Raw genomic sequence first — 27,464 nt, 5'->3', positions numbered from 1 at the left:
AGTTTAATGAGTGTAATCCCGTGTTAAACAGGGCCAGAGTGTGGGGGCAAGAATGTGGTCCACTGCTGCCTGGTATGCAATAGCCCTTAAGTGCAGTGGCAAAATGGTCCAGAGGAGAGGGAGGTGTCAGACTCACGTGTGACCTTGGTTGACCCTTTGCATCTATGGGTGTTGTTGAACGCAATATATCTTACATTTCTCTTGAGGTTCATGTTTCTAAGAGCGTTTGTTTCTTTGGGCATTCAGAATTTCTCTCGCCTTGAGGTGTGTTGTGATGTATAAAAGGTGGTTGATAATCCTATTAAAAGTGCTGATAAGATTTCCTTAGAATGTAATCAACCACAACAAAATAGTCTACAAACGAATTTCATGTTGTTGACTAAACACCACAGAGTATTCATTGTCCTAGTTCATGCATGTTGTTGACTGACTGACCATGGCCTCTTTTATTCCTCATCTCTCCTTGTTTTGTCCTTTACTAGGTGGCATCGTGTGGCCATCAGTGTGGAGAAGAACACAGTCACCATTATTGTAGACTGTAAGAAGAAGATCACCAAGCCTCTCCTCAGGAGTGACCATGGTTCCATCAACACCAATGGCATTACCGTGTTCGGCACCAGGATCCTGGATGAGGAGGTTTTCCAGGTAAAGTTTTCAACGTGGCGGACTTTGCGATAATGTCCACTGTGATTGATTTGCTTCTGCTGCATGCTGCCGCCATTGCTGTTGCTTGTGTTATTGGCATATTGATCCGAAATGAGGTAGCAACCATCTGCAACAAAAATGTCCCCAAAAAGAAGTGGTATCTATTGTGTGTCCAGATTTCAAATGTTGCTTTGCTTTGCCTCAGGAAGTTTTAATCAATATCCCATCGAGGCAATCCTGTAGCTGATAGAAACCAGGCCGGGTCTGGTTCTGTTCAATTCTTGAGATTTTATTTAATCAATATCATACATGCATATGTACTATCTGAGGCCTTGTCACTAGGCTGTGAGGGCTCTAGTTTGATCAAGAGCAGAGGAGTTTTCTTTCCTTGTTTTTGACCAACTGTGTTGTCACAGTGTTGTTCTTACTATTTTTGTGTGAGAAGCTCAGGTTATACTGTATTTAGTGATCAAATAGGTACATACAATAGGCAGCCTATAAAAATAACAATTCATACAGAATGGAAGCAAGAACTAAAGAATCAAATTAACGACAAACAATCAACAATGGTTGACTGTTACTCATCAGCTGGCCTTCTACCCAAAAAGTCCCAGCGGACACAAACTGTAGAGGGTGATACAATGGCTTCTAGGCTAAGTGAAACACAATTAACAATGGTCCTTACCTGGTGACTGCATTTTGTCATATTTGGTGAGATTTGGAACTTGGCCATGTCTAAGCAGTTGATCGTGGCCACCTTTGTACATCATTGTTGCTTGTTTGTTTTGTTTTTCTGTAATCCACACACAGGCTCTCGGTTAACTCCTCTGACTTCTCAGATCCTTTGTTAAACCTTCTCTTTACCTTGTAATTAGATGCATTTGGTGCAATGGGAGTTTCATGTGTAATAGGTTTGCCATAACTAACTTGCCTTGTTGAAGGTTCTCTTGGATTGGCTTTGAATCCGATGGTTTGCATCAACTTGAAATTAGGTGGTGAAGTGACCCACCAATTTATAACTTGATGAGATTGATTGCAGCCATGATAGAATTGTGTTGATTTAGAGAAGATAAGTGCACTAAACTGAGGTGGAGTTTTTTAGTCCCTTCTTTTGCAAAAAACGTGTCCTATTAATACAAAGTTTTAAGTGCAATAGCAGTTATGGTGTTATTATTTGTTGAGGTTGATATAGTTATTGGTTAGAAAAATTGATGATTTGATTCTGTCATGTAAGTACATGTTACTTGGCTCTAAAGGAGAAAGACTGCTGCTTTAACAAGAAAGTCAGTTGTAAGGTTTAAGGTACCAAGGATGTATATACTAAGAGACCTTGTTTTGATGAGGATACAACGGAGCGTTTTGAAAACAAAACAAAACTAATTGTGATAATTTTTTACTGATGATTCACAATATCAGTAAAATGACATTATTGCTTTGAGGCACAGTTCATCCAGAGCTGGATGCTGGCAGGGGGTAAGGCGGATGTAAATGATGACAGTGACTGAATTGTTATGACCCATGGTCTTCTCTCGTTGGAAGAAAGCATCACTAAAAAGTCTGTATGGGGTCACACAGTCTTGTGATTGTGAGTGCTGATTGTTTCTGGGCTGCAGGAATGACTATTCATTATTCTGATGCCATGAATGATTAATGCTGTTGCTCTTGATTTAAAGCCATATTATATATTTAGCATACCTTCCCAATGCCATGGGGACAAAGGGCCCTGCATATTTAAAGCCATGTTACTTGTGTCCACAACGATTTTCTAATTATTTTGTGTTGCTCTTCATATCATACTTTGGATTTTTGTCTTGTGGTATTTGCTCTGTATGACCTAGTGCTACACTGAGGTAATTTGGTTAATGCAGGTGTTCACCGATAAAGAGTCAAATTAAAATATGGGTATTGTCATCATTTTGGATGCCCAAATGAAGGAAATACAAATTGCATTCATTGGAAAAGCATTTGATTTTGATTTTTTTTTTTTAAATATGCTGCCAACATACAGTACATTAAAGTTACATCAGTTTGATAGTACACAGAATGATGTTAAAATATAGTATAGTAGACTGACAACAGTGTTTATTTTTAATTGACCTTCATTAGGGAAAATATTGAATCAATTTGCTGTATGATGTTACTGACATCTAAAGCTCAAGAGCTAAAAACAGTTTTTCTGAGATGCAAAGTTTTATAAGCAGATCTGCTTTCATATCTCCTGTCAGTTTTGATTAGATTTATGAGAGGGCACTGAAACCAGCATTTGTATGAAACAGTGTGTCCAGTCAGAGGTCGGGCAAGTGGAAGGGCTGAAAATAGGAGCCATAAGTCCGTTAACAGGGTCTTCTCTGTGTGGTTTTTGGAACAGGTCTCCTGTCTGTTCTCTGTCCCTGCTCTCCTCAGAGATCCACAGGGCCCGATACATGCTGGGATATACAAGGGAAGGAAATACCTTGGCTTTCTGCATTCAAGCCAATGAACAAATAAATTAAATGTTAAAATCAGTTTTGCTGAAAGATATGGCAGCAAATGTTGCACCACAGCAGATTCTCTGTCTTACCTCTTTTTTTATCATTTTTGTTAGTCATTATATTTGATTTGATTGAACAACAAAGTTTCTTCCAAAGTTAAGTTATTACTCCCCTTTATACCACAATAGTATTTATTGATTTTAAGGGGAATATTTGATATTAAATTAATAATAAAATCTTTGCTCCATTATTCAAACTTGGACATCGTTTTTTAGTATCTGACCCACATTTTTCATAAACGTCTATTCATGCCATACCTGCCCCAGGTTGGAGGCGACCACCGTTGCAAAGGGATTTAGATGAATGGGAGTCTTTCATTGCCCCGTCAGGCCTTCCTCATTTCCTCCCCCCCCTCCGTCGCATATTCTCCCCTGCCCACCACCTAGTCATCCCTCCCCACCCAACCCACCTTGAGGCCCCCCTACTTTGCCAAAGCAAAGAGACCGTCTATTCATGCCTCGCTGACATGACCTGTCTGAATCGAGCACACTCATACATATCTGCCCTGGTGGAGCTGAGGTGCTCTATGTCTCTATGCCACACCACCAGTGTAGCCAGAAGATGCTCTTGTCTAAAGATAACTTTGGTTTGTGTTGGATATTTTCATAGCGGGTCTGCTAGCCTGGATAGCCAATAGCAAAAGAAGCGTTATTTAGGACAGCATTCTAACTTTGCTTTGCACACAAAATTTGTTTTTATAACTGCCGATGTATTATAATAACATGCAAATAAAACACAACAGCCATATTTCAGCCCTCTAAACTGTTATGTTTGAAATTATCTCTTTTCCGTCTGTCTGTGTTTTGGAGAGTTGATCCTACAACTGTCTGATGTGGAAACTCCTATGCCTTTCTTGGTCTCTTAGTTCTCCTCCCATCCTAGAGAACCTTACTGTATAGGCTTTTGGGAAGTGACTAATTGTTGTAAGGGGTTGTCTAATTACAGTTAGCTATGGCTGGACCAAAGGTATGTTGCCCTGGGCAAAGGTATGTCAAAGGACCGATGGTGACGACTACTTTTGATTTGGCTGGTGATGCCCTGCACTCGCCCTGTAATTACCACAACAAATCTTAACAGAGCTGTATACTGACCTTTCACAACATGGAGGTTCTCTTCATGCAGCACCTCTGTGGGAACACTAGCTGCGTTCCAAATCGCATTTTTTTTTACTTTTAACTTTTAGTTTGCTGCAGCTTCCTACACAAAGTATGCACTGTTGCATGCAGTATGTGTTCAATTTGGATCTACTTCATAGTCATAACATTTGCACTTTGAACTTTGACCCTTGTCCTCATATATCCGCTGAGCAGAGGATTGTTGGTCAGAATGGCCAGAATAGCATGCTGGCTTGTACAGTGCTAAATGCGACTAGATGCTGTAGGAAAGCCTGGTGCATACTGCAGTTGACATACTAATGCTCTTCTGGCATTCTAAATAATTATGGTAGTATGGGTTGTCACATATTTAATTAGTTAATATGCACTCCTGTAACCTCCATGTGTATTTATATCCCATGGTGCCTTGTGGCCAGGCTGAGGTCAAGGTTGAAAATGCTTTGATTTTATTTATCTGCCATTTCTCTCTCATTGTTTCACTGCAACACAGAGGAGGTAAAGGAAATTGTTATCTGATCATTGTTAATTAAATGAAGAAAGAAAAAATTCAGTTCACACATTTCAGATTTAGTAGTGATGTAGTTAAAATTACATATAGTTCTGAACAGACAACACAGTGTCAGAGCGGCTCTTTGAGTGATCAATCAGCTTTACAATCAAAAACAGAGAACTTAGACATCTCAGTAAAAATCAAACTCTATCATCCTCTGATAGTAAGAATTAAGATTAAGATAAGATAAAGAGGTTTTTATTGTCATTGTAGTGATACAACGAAATTCCGTTTGGCAGCTCTCACCTAGCCTAACAACAATATACAAGATAAAAATAGACACAAAGAATAAAATCATCCGCTGTCATTCTAATGATGCAGTTAAGTACTTAATAAGCTCCACTTGAAGGGGGAACACTGCCAAAAATGCATGACAAAACAGAGGAAATAACAGGTATGGAGTAGTAAACGGATTTCCACAAGGATTCACAAGTTTCACCTTGGTCTTGACCCCGCTTCTCTCTTCCAGCCTCTCTCTATTCTCGTTGACCTCTGACAACATAGTCATTAGCGCACAGCCTCGTGGGCCTGTTTCTGCTCTGTACTATGCTGTGCTGTAGCCAGGAGGGGCATATTTTGCAGCTCTGGCTTTGCTCCAAGTTGCCAGGGTCTTTTATCTCAGCAGTCCACAATGGAAGACAGGTCCCGAGCCTCAGCATAACTCTCCCCAGGTGTTTCCCAGCACAAAACATCTCTTACCATCCCAGCTGCTCTCTCTAAATCCCTGCCTGTCTGTCTCTGGATCCCTATTGGTGTTCCCTTCCTGAGTTGACATCAGTTTCTCACTTGACTTGGCTTGGCTTCGTGGATTAGGGCTTGTTTGTTATGTTCAACTGTAAAGTTATTGCACAGTTAAAGGAAGAAACTTGTCCATAGGAGTACAATTTCTACCAGAAAAGTTGTATTACTGTAGTTACCTTGGCAAGGATTTAGATGATTATCTGATTTAATAAGAGTGTTTTATGGTATAACCTACAGGTACAGGCTCATTTTGTCTTTTCGTGTTGAACACCAAGTCTCCACAGCCTATTTGTGTGCAGACGGGTGGCTCTCAGACATGGACTAATTAGAGCTGACTGTAGGCAGGGTTCAAGCATTTACTGTTGGTCTTAGGGTGACACATGAGGTAATACATGTCAACTTAACTCAGGGCAATGCTTGATCTCTCTTTCTCCGTCGAGTCTTCACAAACACACATACACACCGACACACACTCAGCTGAGGCCTCTCCAGACTTGACACCTAGGTTTACTGCTGTCCCATGTCCACTTAACAGGTTACTTTTGTGTTTTCTTGGTCAACAACTCAGACACTTAAATACATAACTATTGTGCATTTCAATAGGAAATGTATCTCAGCTGATGTTTCACACTGTTGAAGTGAGATGATGCTCTGCTTACACTACATGATCAAGGATTGTAGCCATAACAAATGTAATACCTGCAGTGTAATAACTTGTATTAGCAGATGTACTGTGATTTACTCATTAAATCAGAAGGCTGGAATGAAGCATAACATTCGGATAGGATCAGATATTTGGCAATCTGAGGAATGGGCCAAAAAACCTTAAATGTAGTGGCAGACTAAGCAAGGCAGGATTGGTTGCTTGTTCTTATTTCAAGTTTGGTGTGTGTGATGTCTTACCTGTAATTGACTGACAAGAGATGACTAGAGTTGCACTGATTTGACCAGTGAGAGAAATCAAGGTAAAGTAGCATTCCACCCACCCAAAGTCACACATGGAGGGATCTCTGCACTGTCGAACTGAAGCTGTGCTGCCAGATATTGATGGATGGTTACGCAGAGAAAGTTTCAAGGAGAAGCACTTCTTGTTTTCCCATAGGACAAGCCTTAGCACATGCTTGTATATACTAAGGTACATGTTAGGGATCCATAGATCTAGTTTTAACACAGGGAGGATACACACACTCACACACATTCTCTTGACAAGTTGCAGCCTGCTTCATTTCTCTCGTGTTTTTCTGCCAATCGTCTGTTCTGCTCTTCAATGTCTATTGTCCCTGCTCACACAAGTGCATCAGGATTTTACCTCTGGGCTCTGGCATCTCATGCCTGCCAAACATCCTAACCAAAGACATGCCCCTTTTTCCACCTCCAAAGAACCCCCCCCTCAGCTATAAAGGCTCAAAAACCAGAAAAATCCAGATGTTTTCGCCAATGTTTGCTGTCTTGCAGTTAGCTGTGTGCTTTGGCTGTAGGACTGATAACAAGGCGAGACATTGCTGGAGGGGTGTCAAGCATTGTGGTGTCTTCAGTACCAACTATAGAGAACATTGTGGTTTGAGCAACTTTCCCCAACCATATCTGAGTTTTAACTCTTCCCTGTGTGCCATGGTTTCATTCAAAGCCATTGTGATTTTTTTTTTTTTTTTTTTTCAGGTCACATTTTTTGAGATGGCTTAATTTTCTTAATTTGATACTCAGTGCACGGAACACCATCAGTAACTATGTGGACTTTTGAGCTCAGGCTTCAAATTAAAAGCTGTTGACAGGTTAGGTTTGATTTGGAGCTCGTCTGATTTTGTGGCCTCTAACAATTTTTTTTTTTTATTGCATAACGTTTTTAGGCAAGAAAAAAAAAGTTAAATAGTTAGGAAACAATTATATAATGTGGCAGATTATTTTACTAAAACTTAATCTAAAAGTACTGCAACACTAAATTTATGGTAAATGCTGAAGAGTAAACCGCTGAATAGGTATTTTACTGTAGCACTTGGGCATGCCAGGTGTTGCTTGTGTCTTGATTCTACATGTTTATTTTATTTCCTGAGGTAAACCCTGGTGCTGATAATAATAATAATAATAATCTTCCTATCGTCTGAACTTAGTTTCCTCCCTTCACCATGTGAGGGTGGACTCTGTAGGGTGTGTGTCAAGCTGTCTAATCATACCAGGGGGGGATTTACTCTGCCAGACTTTATAAGTGTATGGGACCAAAGAGATCACATCTGCAATTTGAGATTTACATTTATGCCACAGTATGTATGCGTGTGTGAGCAAGACGAGACATGACCCTCTTGTTTCTGTGTGTGTGTGTGTGTGTGTGTGTGTGTGTGTGTGTGTGTGTGTGTGTGTGTGTGTGTGTGTGTGTGTGTGTGTGTGTGTCAAATAAAAGTAAATGCATCTAATTCAAAATAGTGATTTCTACTATTAACGATAGATTTTTTTAAACTGTCATGGAAGATTACATGTGGGTCAAATAAAAGTAACAAGTTTCTTTTTTCGGTTTTCTGCAGGGCGACATCCAGCAGCTCCTGATTGTGGCTGATCCCAAAGCAGCATACGACTACTGTGAACATTACAGCCCGGACTGTGACACTCCCCACAGTGATTCTCTGCAGGCCCAGGAGCCAGAGGAAGAGGTCAGCCATCCAGGGAGGGTGGGGGAGATTCGATACATCAATGGGGGGCACTTATTCATTTCTGTTTTTTAACAGGAGATATTGAAGAGCTTCACATTAACCTGTGTATTGCTTATTGTTCGTATTCATGGCCTGCTGATGTCTTTGACATGCAAGGAAACCAAAGCTGTCAGGTTGTATTCGCATATGATGATATTTAGTCTCAATTTGGAGGAAGACATTTTGCAGCCTAAGTGACCTCGTATATTTACTTCAAAAGGGGATGAGTTTTTAGTTAATTAATTAAAGTAACTGATTAATGTTAAAATATATACTGCTTGGCAAGGTTTTATTAGAGCTTCAAAATAATGAAAGCAGCTGATAGCCAGATAGCGCTAACTATTCTGTTTTCTGATCTTTTCCTGCAATTCATAAATGCCTATTAACCACAATTGTTTACTTATAATTCTTATTCCGGTGAGTAAGAGTTGGAAACAAGAACAAGCAGCATCCACGGACAAAGTGGAACATTTTAACTAGCTAACCCTTTTTTTTTTATTTGCCCATTAATCATAAAGATGATTACAAGGGGCAAGGTGAAACAATCACTGACACTTCCCAGCTATAAGATAGCAAGGTGGAGTCTGAACCTAAGTCAATGCCAGCCCAACCCCAGAGATCCATCTTTTTTTAGTGAATTTGATCATAGGAAATACACATACTGCCAAATACCATGACCCATCATTTTAAATCAGTTAAGCCTGGTTTCATGTTCAAACGTCCCTTCCATGTTGCAGCATGAAGTGATAAACCTTTATGACTAGAAGTTAGGTTTCCCCCTGCACTTCAGTATGATTATATTGTATTCATTTGTTTCTGTCCTTGTTAAGAAACTGCAAGAGAACTACATAAATCAGACCCTTTAATCTTGCTGAACTTCTAAGTCATTGCAGTGAGAAAGTTCCATTACGAAATCCCCACAATGCAGCTGGTATTTTTGTCTTTGAGGTTTTCACTGTTGTTTTCCCGTGTTTTATGGGCTTTTAAACATCCCATCTGCTTACATGTTTGTAGGCGCACATGGCTAGTTTCATCTTTTTTTACTCCTTTGTTCACCATATTAGAACCATTATCTAATTTATTAACACTTGGCTTTGATTATCAAAAGGTTTTGATAACTCATAACATGTTACTGTGTTATAAATTATACATTATAATACGTTTTAGTATTACATCTTGGTTTTAACTTTTTGAACATGTAGCATGGCCATGATGATATGTACCATATGTATCATCATCCTGCTGAAAGAGCACTAATGCTAACACTAAGACCTCTCTTCGTTCCTCTCTTTCTTCTCTCTCTCTCTCCCAACCTATCTAGTACACTACTGACGATTTAGATTACTCTCAGTTCTATGATTACTCTGAGGGAGCCACAGACATCATTCCGACCGATGAGTATTCTGAACCACAGGTAAATGAAAAAAGGAAAAGAAACAATGAAAGAATGTGTTTCCTGTAATTTCTCTTTTTGTCAGTCATGCATTCCATCCCTCAGTTCGTCTTGTGTTGTCTGTCTCAATGTTATGTTTATGTGCACACAATAAGCCAATCATTTTGAGTAATCAGTTTAATGATAATATTTTTGATTGGACTATTTCAGCCCAAAATATTGATTTACCCACTTCCATGAAAATGGATATGCCTACTCTGATAATTATGTGTGCATGTAAACATACTCAGTGTGTCAGTTCTTTTTCTATCTGTTTTATGAGGCTACTAGCTTCTTTCACTCTGAAAATGCCATCTGCTTTTATTTTTTTATTTTTTTTTGCATTCCAGCATGTCTTTAAAACTATTGTATACATTATATATATATAAATAGATATTGGCAACATTTTATTTTTCAGTTTGGAAACTGCAGCAGAAGCACTTTGGCTATTTTGTTATTGCAATAGCTGTAAAGAGTTGCTGAAAAGCAAATCCTGTGTGTTTTGTATCTGTCCCAGATAGATACCTATATGTGCCTGAAAACTCTCCTGTGTGTCACATGACAGGCCCAGTCCTCGATTGTTGTGCAGCGTTCTTTCTACCCAACTGTTACATAATCTAAAGTTAATGTTAACATTGTCAACAATTGCAGCCCTTGTAGTTGATGTACGTGCTCAACATTTTAATTCACACCATGCAGGCCAACTACTGAACAAGGGCTGAAACGTGAAAGTGGACCACTTGGGACAGTTGGGTTGGAAAAGACTCTGTTAAACAGTTGTGGATTGTGTCTTTAAATCATTTCTACTTTTGAATGTTCCATGTTTGTCTTGGTGTTCTTTGTCGCCGCCACCTCTTCCAGAGAAAGAAACGTAGTGTCTCCATGAAAAAGAAGAGGACCAGAAAGTCCCTCAGTAAAACTAAGGCCAAGCCCTTAAACTTCTTTGCTGCCAAAAAATCACCAGCTAAAAAGTTTGCAGCTAAGAAGAAGCGACAGATGCCTGGCTACCAGGCCACAGCGCCAGCACGACCCAGAGGCAATTTTAGGGTAAACGTCCGTGTAAAGACGAGACCAAATCCCATCAAGATCTTCCTGCCTTGAAGGGAAAATCTATGATGACAGACTTTTCTGTAGAAGTAGCCAGCTTGAAAGGAGCCCCTAGCAAATAACCCCTGGTTTGAGCCTTTGTTTTAACCTTCGCTTTATATTTCTTTCCTTTTTTCAACATGACTCAGCCAAACAATGTAGGAGATTACAATACAGACTATGACTACGGAACTGTAGATGGTACTCAAACTCAGTCCCCCTTTGCCACGAGCGGACCTAATGAGGTAATTTTCATCTTCATTCTCAATTTCTTCTAAAAACCAGTGTTAGGTGTTTTGGAAAATTCGAGCCAGGATGATTTTGCCCAAGAAGTATCTGGTATGAAATGACAAAGACACAACCACTCATGAATGGATGTGTCTTTTGACTTTACTAAGATTTTGGAGTGTTGCAGAAATGATGGATAGGGAATGACTTCTTTAATGCTTTAAAGCTACAAGCCACTTGTTCCACTGCATACACCATGTGGATCCTACAGATGCATTGCATGCTTAGGAATAATGCGGTGGACCCTGAGGTTATTTGTAGCTTTATGTCATGCCATACATTTTTGACTAAGGCTGCACATTTTGTTAGTTCTCGGTAAATGAACACATTAGACCCATTCAGACATGGCAAGATAACCTAGTTGTTTAAGAATGTGTGGCATCTGGAAACTGTTGTGGTTTTAAAGTGTGAGGTTCTCTGGATAGTAGAAATGAGAAACAAGCAAATGCCAAACTTGCTGTAATGTATGCTAATATTATGATTAGAAAAGGAAATTTGGTTGGGAAACATTTGACCCTTCTAATAGAAACCACCAGACTTTTAGTGCAGTAACATGTGCACTATTACCAAGAGCCAATCACATGTCCTCTGATACTTAGAGATAGTGCCATTTGCTCAGACTTGTTACCTCAGTCACTTTTGCTTGTCTTCTTTTATTACCCACACTAAGAGTGGAGAGATGACAAGATTTGCAGCCTTATTCAGGATTAAAAGAAGTTAATGATGGCAGAGCCTGGCTCAGCCAATGCCACTTACTGTAAATGATAGTTGAGATTATCTTTTAAACAATATATGCTCTGTCCATCACATCTTGAGCTTGGTTTTGATCACTAGTTCTGCTAATTACTTCTAAAAGAACTATGATCACCAAGTCTGGAATCTCCTCACAGCCAGCCATGAATGTGCCACCTCAGTGTTTGACAAAGTGGATGTGATTCTACATGTAATTTTAAATATATAATTTGGCAAAATTGAGTACAGCTAATAATAACTGTGTAATTACATCTATTCTGTTGCTCTGCAAAGCTACAGCTAAACAATGAATAGTTTGGAATGAATGGTGATTGTGGTTGCAGTACTTGTGCCAAATACAGAGTGTATCAGGGTAATCTCACAGGCGGCTCAAAACATTTTCCATCCAAATGGATTTGTTTAATAACAGATGTAAATTTGACTTATATGTCTCTTGATGCACTCTGTATATCTGCACAGCTGCTATAATCTGATGATTCATGATATCTCCATGAAAAATCCCTACTCGTGTCATTTCAGACATCTATTTCAGCCTTTCTTTACTGTCTGTATCAGTAGTATGATGAGAAAGAAAGGAAGGCTGCAATCAAGTCTTTCTTGACATGAAGGGTTAACAAACTTTTGATTTTATTCAGTCATTACGGTAACACTTTATTCCTTTGTATTATAACATGAAGTGTGTTGTAGGGATTACTGCACCACTTTATTTCATGACTGTGTGATTTAACAGAACATACAGTATTTGTAACATATCCATCTTGGAAAAATTTGATACCAGTTTTCTAGGATTGTTAATGGAGATACTTACTCCAGTACATAATTAGTAACACAATTCAGTACATAAAAGTGTATAGTTTAGCCCTTTTTTGGACATATTCAAATTACTATAGCACAATACTGCCAGCCCAGTAATTGACAGATATTCTCTTCATTCCTTAAGATTATTATTGTTGTTTGAATAAATAAGGTGTTACCGTTGTTATTTAGAATACTGTTTTCTGCATATCATGCTGAATTTATTTTCAATTTGCTTTAATAACATCTAAAAGTAGACTTTTTGCCTCCTTTGCTTAACTAACATCCTTATTTCCTTGGTTGCTCACCATCACTTCCCCCCTTCTTCGCCTGGGTAACACCTGGAAGGCTGTGGAGGAGGATGTTGTTGGTGCATATGTTACCGAGGCCACTCCCATTGCTACGGAGCCCGTTGTCCCAGAAACGGTGGACAACTTGGACACTGGTGCGGAAGCATATAACTTTAAGGAATATGACCTAAAGGAGTATGACTTGGGCGAGGTTGACAACAGGTTGTATGATTACGGGGAATATGATGAGTATGGCAGGGCCCAGCCCAAACCCACGGCAACCGAAGATGATGAGGTGGGGCCTGGGGTTGCTGCTGAAACTGACGTTTCTGAGAGCACCGTAAGTACCACACCCTGGCCTGGTGACTGACGGGTGTGAGCATGATCGGCACGCATTAAACGTCTCCGTCTGTGTTATGGACTCACTCTGTCTTCCAGTGCACGTCTTCCTAGTTGGTTGCTTGGCAATGTGTCATTGTCATGTTAAGTGTGGAGTCTTGCTGCTGTCTCACTGGGGTGTGATTGGTGATTTAATGATTGACAGTTATGATAGGGAAAATGCATGCAACTGTGTTTTCTTAGAGAGGGAGTTACTGATTACTTTTTAATTTAGTGTATCAAATTTTGACATTATTCAAACTCACACATGTTTGTCTTCTTTCTTCAAACTTCTTCTTTCTCCGTACAAAGCATTCAGTCAGAGTGTCGGCCAAGCCTGCACACCATCCATACACACCGCCCCCTCCCCACCCACTCATACCAGAAGTCGGAGCGGATCCCTCCCTCTCTTCCTCTGCCATTTAAACGAGCAGCCTGTCAGTGACATATCCCTCCCTGTATGCTTAGCAATAAGCCCATAACTCATAGGCAGCTGTCTGCACAGTGCACACACACTCAAACACAATTGTAATCAAGATGCTTTTGCTTCTTTTCACTTCCCTCCCAAAGTTTTGAACTCTGCCCTCTCCAACCAACCAACAGTCACAGCTAATTATTTAACATGCATCCTTCTCTTCACTTTGTCTTTATATTTAGTCATTGTGGCCCCAGTGCTGTTAAAATGTACCCACTGTCAGGACATCATCACACATAATTTTGTGTCTGTGTACCTGTGGGTATTTTTACCATGTGAGGACAAAGACTTCAGCGGTCTTATACACCTATATAGTACCCCTCTAGGCACACACTCCTAATCCCAACCCCTACTTCTCCACCTTCACCCTCAAACACGCATTAATACACAATTCAGCTGAACTAATTCACTACCTCTAATGAAATGCAGTTGTGTTTGGCAATTTATTTAGATATAGTTCTTTGCAATGTTGCACAAAGATTAGAAAAGAGGATGCTTAACTTCATTTGAATGTGAAACTACATTGTAGGGCAGTATCTTTGTCTCTTTCTCTATTTATGTATTGATTTGTTTTTTTTGTGAGGTTTGCATGACAGCACAGTGGCAATGCAATGACAGCATTGCTCCATTTCAAGCACATAGAGGTCCATTACAACTAACTTTTTGCTGGTTTGGTTCCATCATGTTATCTCACTTTCTGTCTTCCTGATTCACTGCCTCTATAGCTACAGTAGTTGCCACTGAATATGTGATTGGTCAAGCAATAACACATTATTTTCTCTGGCGGAACGGCCTTCCCCTTGCTCCTCATTGCTATTTATTCACCTGTGGACTTTAGCTGCTGTGTGAATGTCACCTCTGTGCTTGCTTTGTAACTACAGGTTGCTGGGGCTGGAGGAGCCTTCGGCCAGAAGGGAGATAAGGGCGAGCCGGCTGTCATTGAGCCTGTGAGTGATAAAATCATGTCATTTTTGTTCAAATTATTACATTTACTTAGTGAGCTGCCTAGTTTTTCTCAAAACCAATTGACATGAAGTCAACTCCTGAACTACATTTTAACTGCTTTAAAGACCCTTTATAAAGCATTGATCAAAACCCCCCCCAAAAAAAATTCCCCCAAAATTTGTTGACTTACCCTGAACCTGCTGTAGCACAGGACAGTGGTTGTGGTGTGAATCAATGTGTTTGTTTTTCAAAGGGCATGCTGATTGAAGGACCACCAGGACCCCATGGCCCAGCTGTGAGTATATTGTTAAAAATATGTCAGTGTAGTGCACCTGAGAATAATTATACACCACGTTGTCAGAATTTATTGAGCTTGCCTGCTTGTGGTGTGCTGACTGAGCTTTCTCTTTTTAGGGTCTTCCAGGTCCCTCAGGGCTCCAAGGACCCCCAGGCCCGTCTGGAGATCCTGGTGACAGGGTGAGTTGTCATTTATGCCCCCAAACCAGCCGTATACTGTTAATATAAAGTGGGTTTGTACTATCTTAAAATATGGACATCGAATGATCAAACCAAAGTACAACTGAAGGTCATTGACTCAACTACGCATTGCAGCACCTCTTGTGTTAATTGATATTTGTGTAAATTAATTCTAAAAGTTTCTCCCTTTCTTAGCTGCATTTTCTTTTATGAATGACATTTAAGTGCTGCTTAAGAGTATATTTTCTGTCTACTGAGATCATGCTAATAGCTTACTATCAAGTGTTAGCATGCAACATGACAGATAATGTTCAAATAAACAACAAAAGGTTGAGTGTATATGTATTTATCACATCATTGGTAAGGTGACCTATAAGAGAATGTGTTATTATGCCACTTTAAAATAATTTTGTTGCTGTATAGAACCATTTTAGGAAGCTTTTATGTACCATGGCCACATAAGATATGTTTCTGGTTGGCAGGTGACCAATAAAACTATATATTAGGTCTCAAATATTACTCAACAGTTCAACCTTCAGTAAAAATCAGTGTGGAAAGTAAACTAAACAGCAGTAGCATTAGCAACAAACATCGCATATTCCCCAAACACAGTAGGACCTTATAGATGTGAAAAGCAAGTGAGATTTAACCCATCACACATAAATTACATTGGCCTGTGTAAGATTAGAAGATGTGGAACATTTGTCCTGTTTCCCTTGGTTAGAAGTGTCCATATTTAACGATTTGCTCTTTAGACTCCCTGTTCCACAAATTTGTAACACAAACTCTCACACACACACATGCAAACAAGAATGAATGGAAAAGGATGTTGGTTTTGGACTGTAGACAGTAGTGTGGTTTACAGATGGACAGGCCTAGTCTATGTGTGCTGGAGGAGGAGGAGCTAATGTTGATCAAAATAACAAACAGCACACCTCCAGCATGTACTGCTCCATCTGTGTGTTTCCTCATGTGTGGTGTGTGTGTATGTGTGTGTGCTTGTGAAAGTGTGTGGCTGTGTTTGTGTTTCCATCCATATTACTGCCATAACAGCATATGTAATGGCACAAATTATGTGTCTAAACCGAAAGGATTCAGGGTCAGGAACATTTGAAGCAACATCATTGCATACATATGCTTATATTTTAAGCGTTTTGTCTACACTTTGTTGTACCATCTTACTGCAATTTTCAGTGATCTACACCATCATAAATTCTTAAAATGCACATGTTGGACATGTGTCAAAGACAACAGAGTAGAGAAGATAATTAGGCAGCTTTAAACAATGTTACTTATTAATTTATATATTTTGATATGATAATAGATAAACATTATATACATACAAATAGCTATGTGATCTTGTATTTTTTTATTAACCACTGAGGATGAAACGAAGGAATAGAAAATCCAAATCTCTATGATCACTCTGTCCTTTTATAATTTTCTTTTCCTCCACATGTTACAGTAAATCTTACAAAGTTGATCATTTTACAAATCTGGTGGCTTCCATTCTGTATTGCAGGGTCCTACTGGTCGTGCTGGTCTGCCTGGTGCTGATGGTTTGGCAGGACCCCCTGGTACCATGCTGATGCTGCCAGTAAGTGCTCAGAATAACTCAACAGAAGTACATGAAAGCCACCTTTTATCATATAATTCCATAGTTTTACTCATTTCTAGGGTATTGAATAGTGCAGACATACAGAATGAAGAACGTTTTTAATGTCTGTGTGTGTGTTTATTCAACAGTTCCGTTTTGGTGGGGATGGTGAGAAGGGTCCAGTGGTTTCTGCCCAAGAAGCCCAAGCTCAGGCCATCCTGTCCCAGGCCAGAGTAAGTAGAAAAGGTCATTTAAAAAAGACAGTGGTAACCCAAAGGTTGTTGACCAACCCCCACCCTGCTCCCTGCACACAGCTGTAGGGAAAAAGTAGGGGAGGGATTGGGGGGCTGCATTTTGTTGGCCTTGCAAGGCTAAAAGGAGACATACCAAGCAGGTTGAAGAGCAACAACATAAAAAGGCCACTTTGAACAGATGGACAGACAGAAGAGACCGTTAAAAATACTTTAGGGGCTCTCGTCCTGTGGGTGGGCTGAACCAACAGGTGTAGAAAATATCTTTGTTGTATATATGTTGGAGAGGATTTGGGTGGATAGAGGAAAAGACCAAATCTGCACTTTGTATTTTGAATTTCTGCACAATATCCCACATTAATTACACAGTCAGTGACCAGAGTGAACAAAGAAATTAAGTGTGGAAACAAATCTTTGAGTTTGCTTTACTGTGAGACAACAGAATAAGAAAGCAGTCAGATAATTATCCAGAATGTGTACAAAGACATCATATACATTATAATGAAATGTGGTGAAATTATTGTCTTGCATGTTTTGCTATGACACATTTCTTATACAGTTTGTGAGCACATTGAGCAAGATATGCCCAGAAATTGCCCAGATATGCAATAGGGGATTTTTTTTTTGTAAAAAGATCTACTGTAGAAAAATAAAATGTATTAATTGTTGAGGAAAATATAAACATTTTGCTGGTGGACACAACCAAATTTGACACCATTTTATAATAGTCATACATTTTATTGATTTGAATGATTCTGTCAAACAACAACATAAACAAAACAATAACTCTTGTCTGGGGAAACTAGCTCAGTCTGTGGGGCCTTGGCTTGGGAACCAGTAGGTTGTCTGTTCAAGTCCCCACACAGTAGCTGACAGGTGTCAGTTTGCCTCCTGGGCAAGGCACAGGACCCCAAACTGGATTCTAGGTGCTATAAAGTTGCTGCCCCCCCACTGCCCCCTGTACTAGGATGGGTTAAATGCAGAGGCTCAGTTTCACCTTTCTGCTGTGGTGTGTACAATACAATGTGTGTGAATATAAAGTTGATTAACATTTACATTAACTAAATAAAAATAAAGAAAACACAGACTTAATTGAGCATGGAACATGGACCTGCAAGAAGAAACATGCAATTAATATAGAAAATATGAAGCGTATGAGAGAAACAAGGTGTTAATTATAAAATTGAAGCATGACATTAGTTGAAAACATTTAAGTGTGAAAAAATGCAGACTCAATATATGCTCTTTGTACAGAATGTAGACTTTGTTCCTCAACAATGGATTTACTGAACATAATTTGAATGGATTTCACTAAGTGGAATTTGACCTTGTTCTTGCCTGTGTTTCTGCCCTGCAGCTGGCTATGAGGGGACCCTCAGGGCCAATGGGGTTGACAGGAAGATCAGGACCAGTGGTGAGTCTCCTTTTTTTGTTTGCTTTCTGTGGTTGTTTGCAGGAATTTGGCAATTTACCTGTTGTGATTTCCAGCACTTGCTTATTATTCTTCCTATTCCTATAATATTACAAGACATCCTTTCAGATCAATACTATGACACTTAAAGTTACAATTACTCAAAGCTTGATGGTAAAGGTATTTCACCAATATTTCATGAATAGATTTGGAATTCAATGCTCTTGACAGCTCTGCATTGTCCAACAAAAATCATCTTAGTGTTTTTTTTAAGGAAAAATGAATTGGAGGGAGACCAGACACCTGGTTGCTTGTTTAGAAATGTTGTTGCATCAGCAGTTGGTGGCTCAGTGGCCACACTGCTTGACTGTTCGGTGCTACCAGCTGCCAAGAAAATTTCATTTCCCACCCCCCCATCAGTTCTCTTGGGCTTGTTGATACACGATCCACTATTTATCAGCAGTAAAGGGCCCTGCGAAAAACACAAAGAATTACCCTCTGTTTAATCTGCTCTTCTCAGGCTAAAGGCCAAGCAAAATGATCAGAAATCATGTTGCAATAAGGAGATGAAAAGAGCTGTGGATGAGATAAGGACTGCTCTGCTTTTATCTGTATCGGTACCTTAATGAAATGTTTTACATCTTGATTGATTTAAACCCAGCTTTTCAGACATTCAACCTATTTCATGATTCTAAAATGTCTCTCTGTAATCACCAAATCACCAGATTACAGTATATGCCCCAAATCTCTGGCTTGACTAACAGTTTAGCAGTGCATTTTTAGAATTAAGCAGAGTAAATGCAAAAAGACACCCAGTTGTGTTAATGTGCTTGCATGCCTTTTAACATTAACGCGATCAGGATCATTTTACATACATTTTAAAGCGAATAATTAATATGCCTTTACCATCCAAATGAACAGCAGTGAGTGCCAGTTGCACATAATCCAATTATTAAATATGATTTGTCATAGAGTCATGCTAGAATTCATAAGAATGTAAAGGATGTTATTGTTTTGGACTGTCCTCATTTCCTAGGTAGGTCCTCATGCATCTGTACTAACAGGAACGTGTGGATTCATTTTTCTTCAGATGAACACACAAAAAGAATGTATTTCTTGAGCTCAACATCGCCATCTGCTGTTTACTTTACATAATGTTTTTACTCCTCTCTCATAAGCAAGCTGCTTGTGTAACAGGCTGAACGAAGTATTTATGTGAGGTTTGTGTTCTCTCCTCAGGGTCTCCCTGGTGGTATTGGACTGAAAGGTGAAGCTGGAGACCCTGGTCCTCAGGTGAATATGAAGCGATGATGATAATAATGCATATAAAATATCCCTGACCGGTGAATGAAGACCACCTCCCAGGTTATTAGCTCTTTGTCACTGAGCGGGCCTCATGTGTCTGTACAGGGTCCCCGTGGCATCCAAGGGTCTCCAGGACAAGTTGGCAAGGCTGGCAAGAGGGTGAGTGAACTCAATGACCCAGTCCACTCTCAGTGTGTGTGTGCTCACATGTCTGTGTTTGTTGTTGTTTGATTGTTTGTACTTGTGGTCACTGCTCAAATGCTGAGAAGCTTATTTCCAGACCAACAAACAATTGCTTGATATGTGCTTAAAAGCCTGCGCTGCTTCCAATCCTTGGATCAATGGGCAGGCAGTAAATCTGTCTGAAAATGCCAAAATGTTAAAACAGGCTATGGATACAGGCTTTAGAGATGATTTCCAGTCTTCCTTAGTTCGACCTCTAGGTTTCTTAAATAATTTATTTTGTATATTGCTGCTTAATATTTTGTCAACGAGTGTTTTTTTTGTAAGTCAGCATTATTTTTGCTATACTGCCTTATCTGGGGCCAACACTGTCTACTTGTTTACTGGTTCAAGAAATATTTAAATATTTTTTTCCAGATATCTTTATCTCATTACTGTCAAAACTTTGCACCATCCAACAAACCACCTGAACAAGACCAAAAATATAACACAATAACACAACAAAACGACAAAAGCCACTTCTACTGATCTTAAACATACATAGATTTTCTAGAATTTCAAGGTTGTTTTGCCTATAACTCATCTTTCTAACTGACTTCTACAATACATAAGTCTTTATGTATATACTTAATTTTTCTGCTCTGTTTCTAAGGGCCGTGCCGGAGCTGACGGGTCCCGCGGAATGCCTGGAGAGCCAGGCTCCAAGGTATCGTATGCCATTACACGACTTTTCATGTTCATTTGACTAAGTACAAATGAGTACTTGAGTATTATTTTCATAAAGCTTTGCTACGAGCATAATGCAGCCCATAAAGAATTTGATGCCTGGTGATATTGTGTGGTCTGTTGACATCCTCTGCTTTGTTTCTATACAGGGTGACAGAGGCTTTGATGGTCTGCCCGGACTGCCTGGTGAAAAGGGACACAGGGTGAGTACAGTATGGTCATTGTCAGCAGTTCAATTTGACAAAATCATTTCTCAAAGTATACAAGATTTGAAGTCCTTAAAATCAGCTTTTTAGTCCTTTACTGTTGCAGATGACTACATATCAGATATCAGAAGAGCAAAATACCGTTTCTTCATTTGATAACTCTTCACAAAACTGGCATTAAAAAAAATCCTGTAGTTCTTGGGGATTAGTCTTCTCAGATTACTCTTTACTGAAGGGTTGGGTATCTTTTAGATGGTAAATGCTTTGGATGAAATATATTTGGCTGCTGTCAGAGATCACATTGAGTGACTATCACAAATTTCAATGTGATGAGTGAATAACTGCAATGTCACGGGGGGAATAACTGAACAAGAAATTGTAATTTGTTTTAGTCCACTAATGTGCATTATTAAGACTGACAAGGAAAAATGTAATCGTAGCGTTGCACTGAAGCCGGGTAGCCATATTTGATGTATTCAAGGTTTGCAGAATGAGCTGCAGTTTATGAAGTAGACTTGGAAGCAGAGATCACTTCAATGTGGAAGATAAGAAATGGAAATCAACATGTGTCATTTTATTATAAACTGCATGAGCCTGATTAACTCTACTGTTTTTCCAAATCATGCGTTTTAGATGCCTCTTAACATGCGGGAGAAAATCATAAAAACATCATAATATAACAAAAACAATAAAGTGATATACAAGAATGACAAAAAAGAAAGTTTTAAAAGTAACCAACAATTTTCCAATCTTAATGATCGAAATGTAATAATAAAGCATGAAATACAGCATAAGGAAAACAGCATACCAGTCAGAATGATTCAGAAAATGTCCAGTATGAAAATGTATTTTACACATCACACATGTAACAAGCCTATGGCTAAAAAGTGAAACATTAATGTCAGTTCATAAAAATGATGAATAACCCAAATCTGTATCTCTTTCTTTTCTCTTCTATCTCAGGGGGAGCTAGGGCCAATGGGACCCACAGGTGCCTCTGGAGAGGATGGACAGAGAGTAAGTACTTCCTCTTTCAACCAAAACCCTGAATGAACTTTAAGATAATTGCACTCAACTGAGGTAAACCACTAACATTCAGTTACATCAGCGGTGGACTGTCAACTCAGCCCTCAGGGGGCGTCAGCAGGGCGTAAACTTATCAACTGGGAAGGAGGAGGGTTTGCTCCCCATGAAACTAACTACCCCACTCTACCCTCCAGCTCCGCCCCCAGGCGGTTACTACATGCAACAATATTTGGTTAGGTTGAGAGTAAGCACTGGCTAATACAGGCTTTCGAGGCCTCAAGATTATAGGTAGTGATAGATATTTAATCTTTCAATACAAGATGCCGGTATTTACCTCAGATAGTATTTGTTGAAATTACAGAGCATGAAACAGTGAACCTCTCCAGTGAAGACTCTGACTTATGTCTTTCTCTTCCCTTAGGGCGAGGACGGAGAGATCGGGCCCAGAGGATTAGCTGGCGAGAGTGTAAGGCTGCTGTTGGTTTTGTTTCTTCAGGATATCCCAAACATATGGGATTCCAACATGTTGCAACAAGATCTTCCTAATTCTTGCTTTGCAAGTGATGTCTGATGTCGGATCTTTCTTTGACAAAAGTATCCACCAGAGGACACGATACAAAATAATACATCATTGTTCTGAGCATAGGATATAAACCATTGCTTCTCATTCTTCATAGGGTCCTAGAGGTTTGCTGGGACCCCGTGGTTCTCCTGGACCCCCTGGATCTCCTGTACGTACCATAACCTCTATTACACTTATCTCTGATATTATTTTCTGTATGAAAAAAATAGATATAAGGTAACATGGGTCTTTTCTGACTTGTCCTTCTCAGGGTGTTGCTGGGGTTGACGGGCCTCCTGGTGCCAAAGGAAACATGGTATGAACAAAACTTTCTCCTACTAAACTGAATTAAATGTTGCTCAGCTCCTAAGGCTGCAGAGTTTTAGGAGGTGAGATGAGTAGATGTGGCAGGTTAGTTGGAGAAGGAGCACTGAAGCACTTCATCAACCTATAACTACTTAATCAAATCACTTGTGGAATGAGTTGATCCTCAAACAGCTTGATGATGCTAAATATAGTAAGAGTATGCATTTTATCTTAAAGTGTGGTTGTGGCAGGTACAGCACTACCATGTCTGTGCTACTTCCCAATCTTTTACATTTTAAAGATATATCCAATATCAAAGATATATATATTTCAATTTAATGTATAATGTTTAGTATAATTAGTCATTCAGAACAGTCTGTCTTATCTACAAATTAAAGTTATGATTCCAATTGGCACTGATAAAATGAAGCATGCTTACATGCAATAGTAGTTTATGCTGTTGATAGGCAAAAGGATAGTTGTAACCCACCTGATTTTTGACAATAACAATCATTTGTGTAGTTCAAGTATTCGTATTTCAGGGAGTAGTGTTTAGTTTTGACAGCCTCCATGTTTTACAGGGACCACAAGGAGAACCAGGCCCACCCGGGCAGCAGGGAATCCCTGGAACACAGGTGAACAAATCAATCATACACCCATACACAGCCTGATGACAGCAGCAAAGACAGAGTGCAGTGTTGATGCATGCATCATGATGTGTTCATACAATGAAGTGGCTACAGACACACTTGTTTTAGGCCTTATTGCTGCCTGTATCACCCACCACAAACTCCACACACAGAGAAAAGCTGATTTAAATGAGATTCACACGAGCACACTTCACAAACATTTCTCACATATATATTTTTCAGAGGTTTATCTTGGAAAGGTGAATGTTTCGTGGTTGGTGCAGTTGAAAGCATCTTATTCATGTCAGTGGAATTCCTGCAAAGCTTCCACACTTGTTGGAGCAAGCTTCGGTGCCTCAAATTACCCCTGAAACACAAATACACATACACCCTCACACACACACACACACACACACACACACACACACACATCCTCACATACACACTTTGAAAGGCACATATAGTAACACATGCACAAATATTTTAGTGCATGCAGTACCACAAGCCTGCTAGAAGCTAATATGCCTACATACCCCTCTCGTTACACACACACAACCCTGAACTTCTACATTTGTGAGGACACTCATTGACATAATGCATGTCAATTCCCTAGTCCCTTACCCTAACTTTAAACAACACAAGTTAGTACCAAACCCCAACCAGTACCCTAACTCTAACATATACCTACACCCACACCAAATTGTATCCTAAACCTTAAAACCAAGTCTGAACCCTGAAATGGGCCTTTGGAAGGAGAAGACCATCTGAAATGTCTTCACTTTCAAAAATGTCCTCACTCTCAAGGTTTAAAGTTCAAATGGGTTCTCGCAAACACAGCTGTACAAGGACACACACACACACACACACACACACACACACACACACACACACACACACACACACACACACACACACACACACACACACACACACACACACACAAAGGTACCAGCTTTACAAATCCCTCACTCGCTCAACTATTTACAACTCCAACAAACTCTTCAGTTGATCCAGCTTGTGTGTGTCTATGTGTGTATGTGTGTGTTTGAGCATTGCCACAGCAACACACTCTCATTTATATGTGACTCTGTCTCATAGGGTCTTCCTGGTCCTCAAGGCCCTATTGGACCACCTGGTGAAAAAGTATGTAACCTTTTTGTATTGTTTTTGTGGAAAGCGTACTTGTAAAATTTAAGCACAATAAGAATGTCATCAAATTAAATCAGTCAATTGCAAGAAATCCTTGATTAGCCAAAGTTTATCGATAATCTACATTTAAAAACAGTCATTTTGGTTTGGGATGGAAAAAAATCCTATATACTGTAGTTATAAGATTGGGCTAACTTTAGCCTTTTCTTGTTAAGTATCAAGACAAAATGTAATAGCTTTAGTTAAGTCAAGTCAATGTTATTTATAATGTCCAAAATCACTAATCACTCATTTGTAACCTATCTATTCTACCAAACAGAGCTGGTCGTTTTGTCTTTTTTTCTGCTTTTGAACCTAAACTGAACATGTGTAGTGAAACTAATTTGATTAGCCATGTTTAATCAGGGACAGTCTGCTCTATTATACCAACTTCAGTTAGCAAATGAAAGGTCATAAAATGTTTTATGTTCTGAATGAACACTGCGCTGTCGCCTTGGTAAAAAATAATTCTTGTTTGTAACCTCGGATCTTTTTTTTCTTCATACAGGGACCTCACGGCAGGTCGGGGTTGCCTGGATTACCTGGAGCTGATGGGCCTCCTGTGCGTACTCTTATCACCTATATACGTACATAGAGTATATTAGTAATACACACACACACAAACAGTAATGTGAATGCCACTTTACTCCTCCAAAACCTCACTGCTAACACTATTGTTTTGGAAACTCTTTTGTTTGCACTTAAAGATATATTTGATAGTACAGTATTGATAGTACACCTAGACACTCCGAGAACTCAACATAATATAAAGCAGTTTTGAGTGAATTAGTAAAGTGGTGGAGGTGGAGACTCCTAATGGCCTTAACACAGAGCTGACCTGTAAATTACCCTTTTAAACCAGAGCTGATAACCTGTGATCCTCATAAAACTGAATAATAATAAAATACCCAAATAAAAATATGGGTATTTGATGCCGGTCAGGTGGTATCTGACATCGTTTACTCTACAGCCAGTCCTTTATCTTAAAACCATTCTCAGCATTCTAGTTGCTGGACACTTTGTGTAAAATGTTAATAATGGCTATTATAAAGGGAACAGCCATGTTTATAAACAAAAATAATAATGATTATAATAATTTTGTTTTTATTTAGTTTAGTCAAGATCTTGGCCTAACTACCAATCTTCATCTAAATATGTAAGCAGCTGCATGATAATGCATTTCAAAATTTCAACATTTGTATCTTCTTCAAAAATAAAGTTACTATTCAGCAGTAAAAGTAGATACCCTTTTTTGATGGGTTTACCCTTTTGGTGTATGACACACACTCACAGAGCCTTCTTGTGAAGTACTGCAGAACTGTGCCTCAGAAACCTCTCAAGGCAAAGACATATAAGAAATGTGCCTTTGAGTTTTGTTATTCTAGACCTGCAGTAGCTCATGCCATTCCTCCCTTTCTGCCCTCGCTAGGAGAGGTGTGTAAATTCAAGAAGCAGGCAGCCCTTAGTTGCCCTTAGGCCCCAGAGCCTGGTGATTTACAGCCTTCTGCCTCAACCTCACACCTCAAATTGGAAGTGCCAGGTGTTTGCAGCTAAAGGTTTCCATATGTGTGTGTGTAAAGGTGTGTATCGAGCCGTTTTCATGGGCATGTCTACCTGCCCCATCACTCTGACACCACCATTGGCCACCACACAAGGGGCTATTAAGGCACAGAACTGAATTTGTGCAGTAGAAAAAACACCATGCAGACTGACATGTCTTTGACATAGAGAAACGGGGAAAAACCTGTGTTGTTTGTGTGAATCAGACAAAAGGCTGAAGTTATTGACAATGATTTATATGGGTTCCACAATGCTCAGCTTTGGATTGAAAAGGCATATACAGGTTACTCTGCGTGAGTTTCATTTATGACATGCTCATAAGTTGGCAGGAGCGTTTGAGCAGTTAGTTCATCCCTTTGCTCTAATTCTCATATCTGTTTGGTGCTTTGCAGTGCCTTCTAGAGCATTTAGGACAACACAAAGGCCTGACCCCATGTAGATAATGATGCTAATGACAATTCACACATACTGCGCTTCTTGTTTGTAAAGATGCTTCAACATCTTAAATTGTTGCATCAGCTAGCTGAATTGCAAACATTTGTTGACACCATTCACTGTGTTGAGTGTTTACTTTGAAAAGCAGAATTGTAACAAGAACCTTTAACCACTTATGCTGACTGATCATTTCACAGGGTCATCCTGGTAAGGAGGGTCCACCTGGAGAGAAAGGAGCCCTGGTAAGTGTATTTATGAAGGATTTTTGTCATTTGGGTGAGATATGTATTTTCATATTTGTTTCATTTATAATTTAATTTATTTATAAGCTAATGTGCTACATCCCATCGGTGAACACTTCTACCTTCCACACTGTAACGCAGTTACTATCATAACCATGCACTATTTTACTCTCCAGGGTCCCTCAGGTCCACAGGGTCCTATTGGTTATCCCGGCCCTCGTGGTGTCAAGGTACGCATTCAGTTTGGTCAATCAAATGCCCACATGATCAGCGGTATTTACTATTCCTCACCAGCTAAGAAAGTCCTCCCTTTTAATATATTGCACATAATGGTATCGTATTGCATTCTGTTATGATTGTAATGTTAATGATCTCTTTTTCCTGTCCAACAGGGTGCTGATGGTGTCCGTGGTCTCAAGGGTGGAAAGGGAGAGAAGGTAAAAACTCTTAAAAGCTAAATTGTTTTCACATCATTTTTAATTTACCTCCCAAATAATATCCACTGAGCAGCCAAAACAGGATATGAATCATATGGTGTATGTTAATGTAAATACAAAATGTCAAAAAATATTTCTGTCAACAAAGTATTGACGCCACTGGAAGCTATTTATTTCAACTGCTGTGCTAAAATCTGCTCTTCCCAATCCACGATAGC

General features: G+C 39.4%; 1 protein-coding gene across 1 annotated transcript in view; it reads left to right on the top strand.

Annotated features, from left to right (window-relative positions):
* The window catches only part of col11a1a (collagen, type XI, alpha 1a), a 77,441-nt gene that overhangs the window by 7,642 nt on the left and 42,335 nt on the right, over positions 1-27,464 (top strand). The window contains exons 4-28 of the mRNA XM_054623281.1: positions 483-645; positions 8,099-8,224; positions 9,585-9,677; positions 10,931-11,026; positions 12,966-13,247; positions 14,642-14,707; positions 14,959-15,000; positions 15,120-15,182; positions 16,705-16,779; positions 16,929-17,012; positions 18,388-18,444; positions 19,681-19,734; positions 19,852-19,905; positions 20,582-20,635; positions 20,805-20,858; positions 21,825-21,878; positions 22,309-22,353; positions 22,565-22,618; positions 22,721-22,765; positions 23,337-23,390; positions 24,483-24,527; positions 25,081-25,134; positions 26,765-26,809; positions 26,986-27,039; positions 27,202-27,246. Of these exons, the coding sequence (XP_054479256.1) occupies positions 483-645; positions 8,099-8,224; positions 9,585-9,677; positions 10,931-11,026; positions 12,966-13,247; positions 14,642-14,707; positions 14,959-15,000; positions 15,120-15,182; positions 16,705-16,779; positions 16,929-17,012; positions 18,388-18,444; positions 19,681-19,734; positions 19,852-19,905; positions 20,582-20,635; positions 20,805-20,858; positions 21,825-21,878; positions 22,309-22,353; positions 22,565-22,618; positions 22,721-22,765; positions 23,337-23,390; positions 24,483-24,527; positions 25,081-25,134; positions 26,765-26,809; positions 26,986-27,039; positions 27,202-27,246 (1,858 nt within the window). The remainder of the gene's footprint in view (positions 1-482; positions 646-8,098; positions 8,225-9,584; positions 9,678-10,930; positions 11,027-12,965; positions 13,248-14,641; positions 14,708-14,958; positions 15,001-15,119; positions 15,183-16,704; positions 16,780-16,928; positions 17,013-18,387; positions 18,445-19,680; positions 19,735-19,851; positions 19,906-20,581; positions 20,636-20,804; positions 20,859-21,824; positions 21,879-22,308; positions 22,354-22,564; positions 22,619-22,720; positions 22,766-23,336; positions 23,391-24,482; positions 24,528-25,080; positions 25,135-26,764; positions 26,810-26,985; positions 27,040-27,201; positions 27,247-27,464) is intronic.

This window comes from Anoplopoma fimbria, chromosome 21 (genome assembly GCF_027596085.1).
Source record: "Anoplopoma fimbria isolate UVic2021 breed Golden Eagle Sablefish chromosome 21, Afim_UVic_2022, whole genome shotgun sequence".
Classification (NCBI taxonomy): domain Eukaryota; kingdom Metazoa; phylum Chordata; class Actinopteri; order Perciformes; family Anoplopomatidae; genus Anoplopoma; species Anoplopoma fimbria.
The sequence above is the reverse complement of the archived record's forward strand: the minus strand, read 5'-3'. Positions and strand labels throughout refer to the sequence as shown.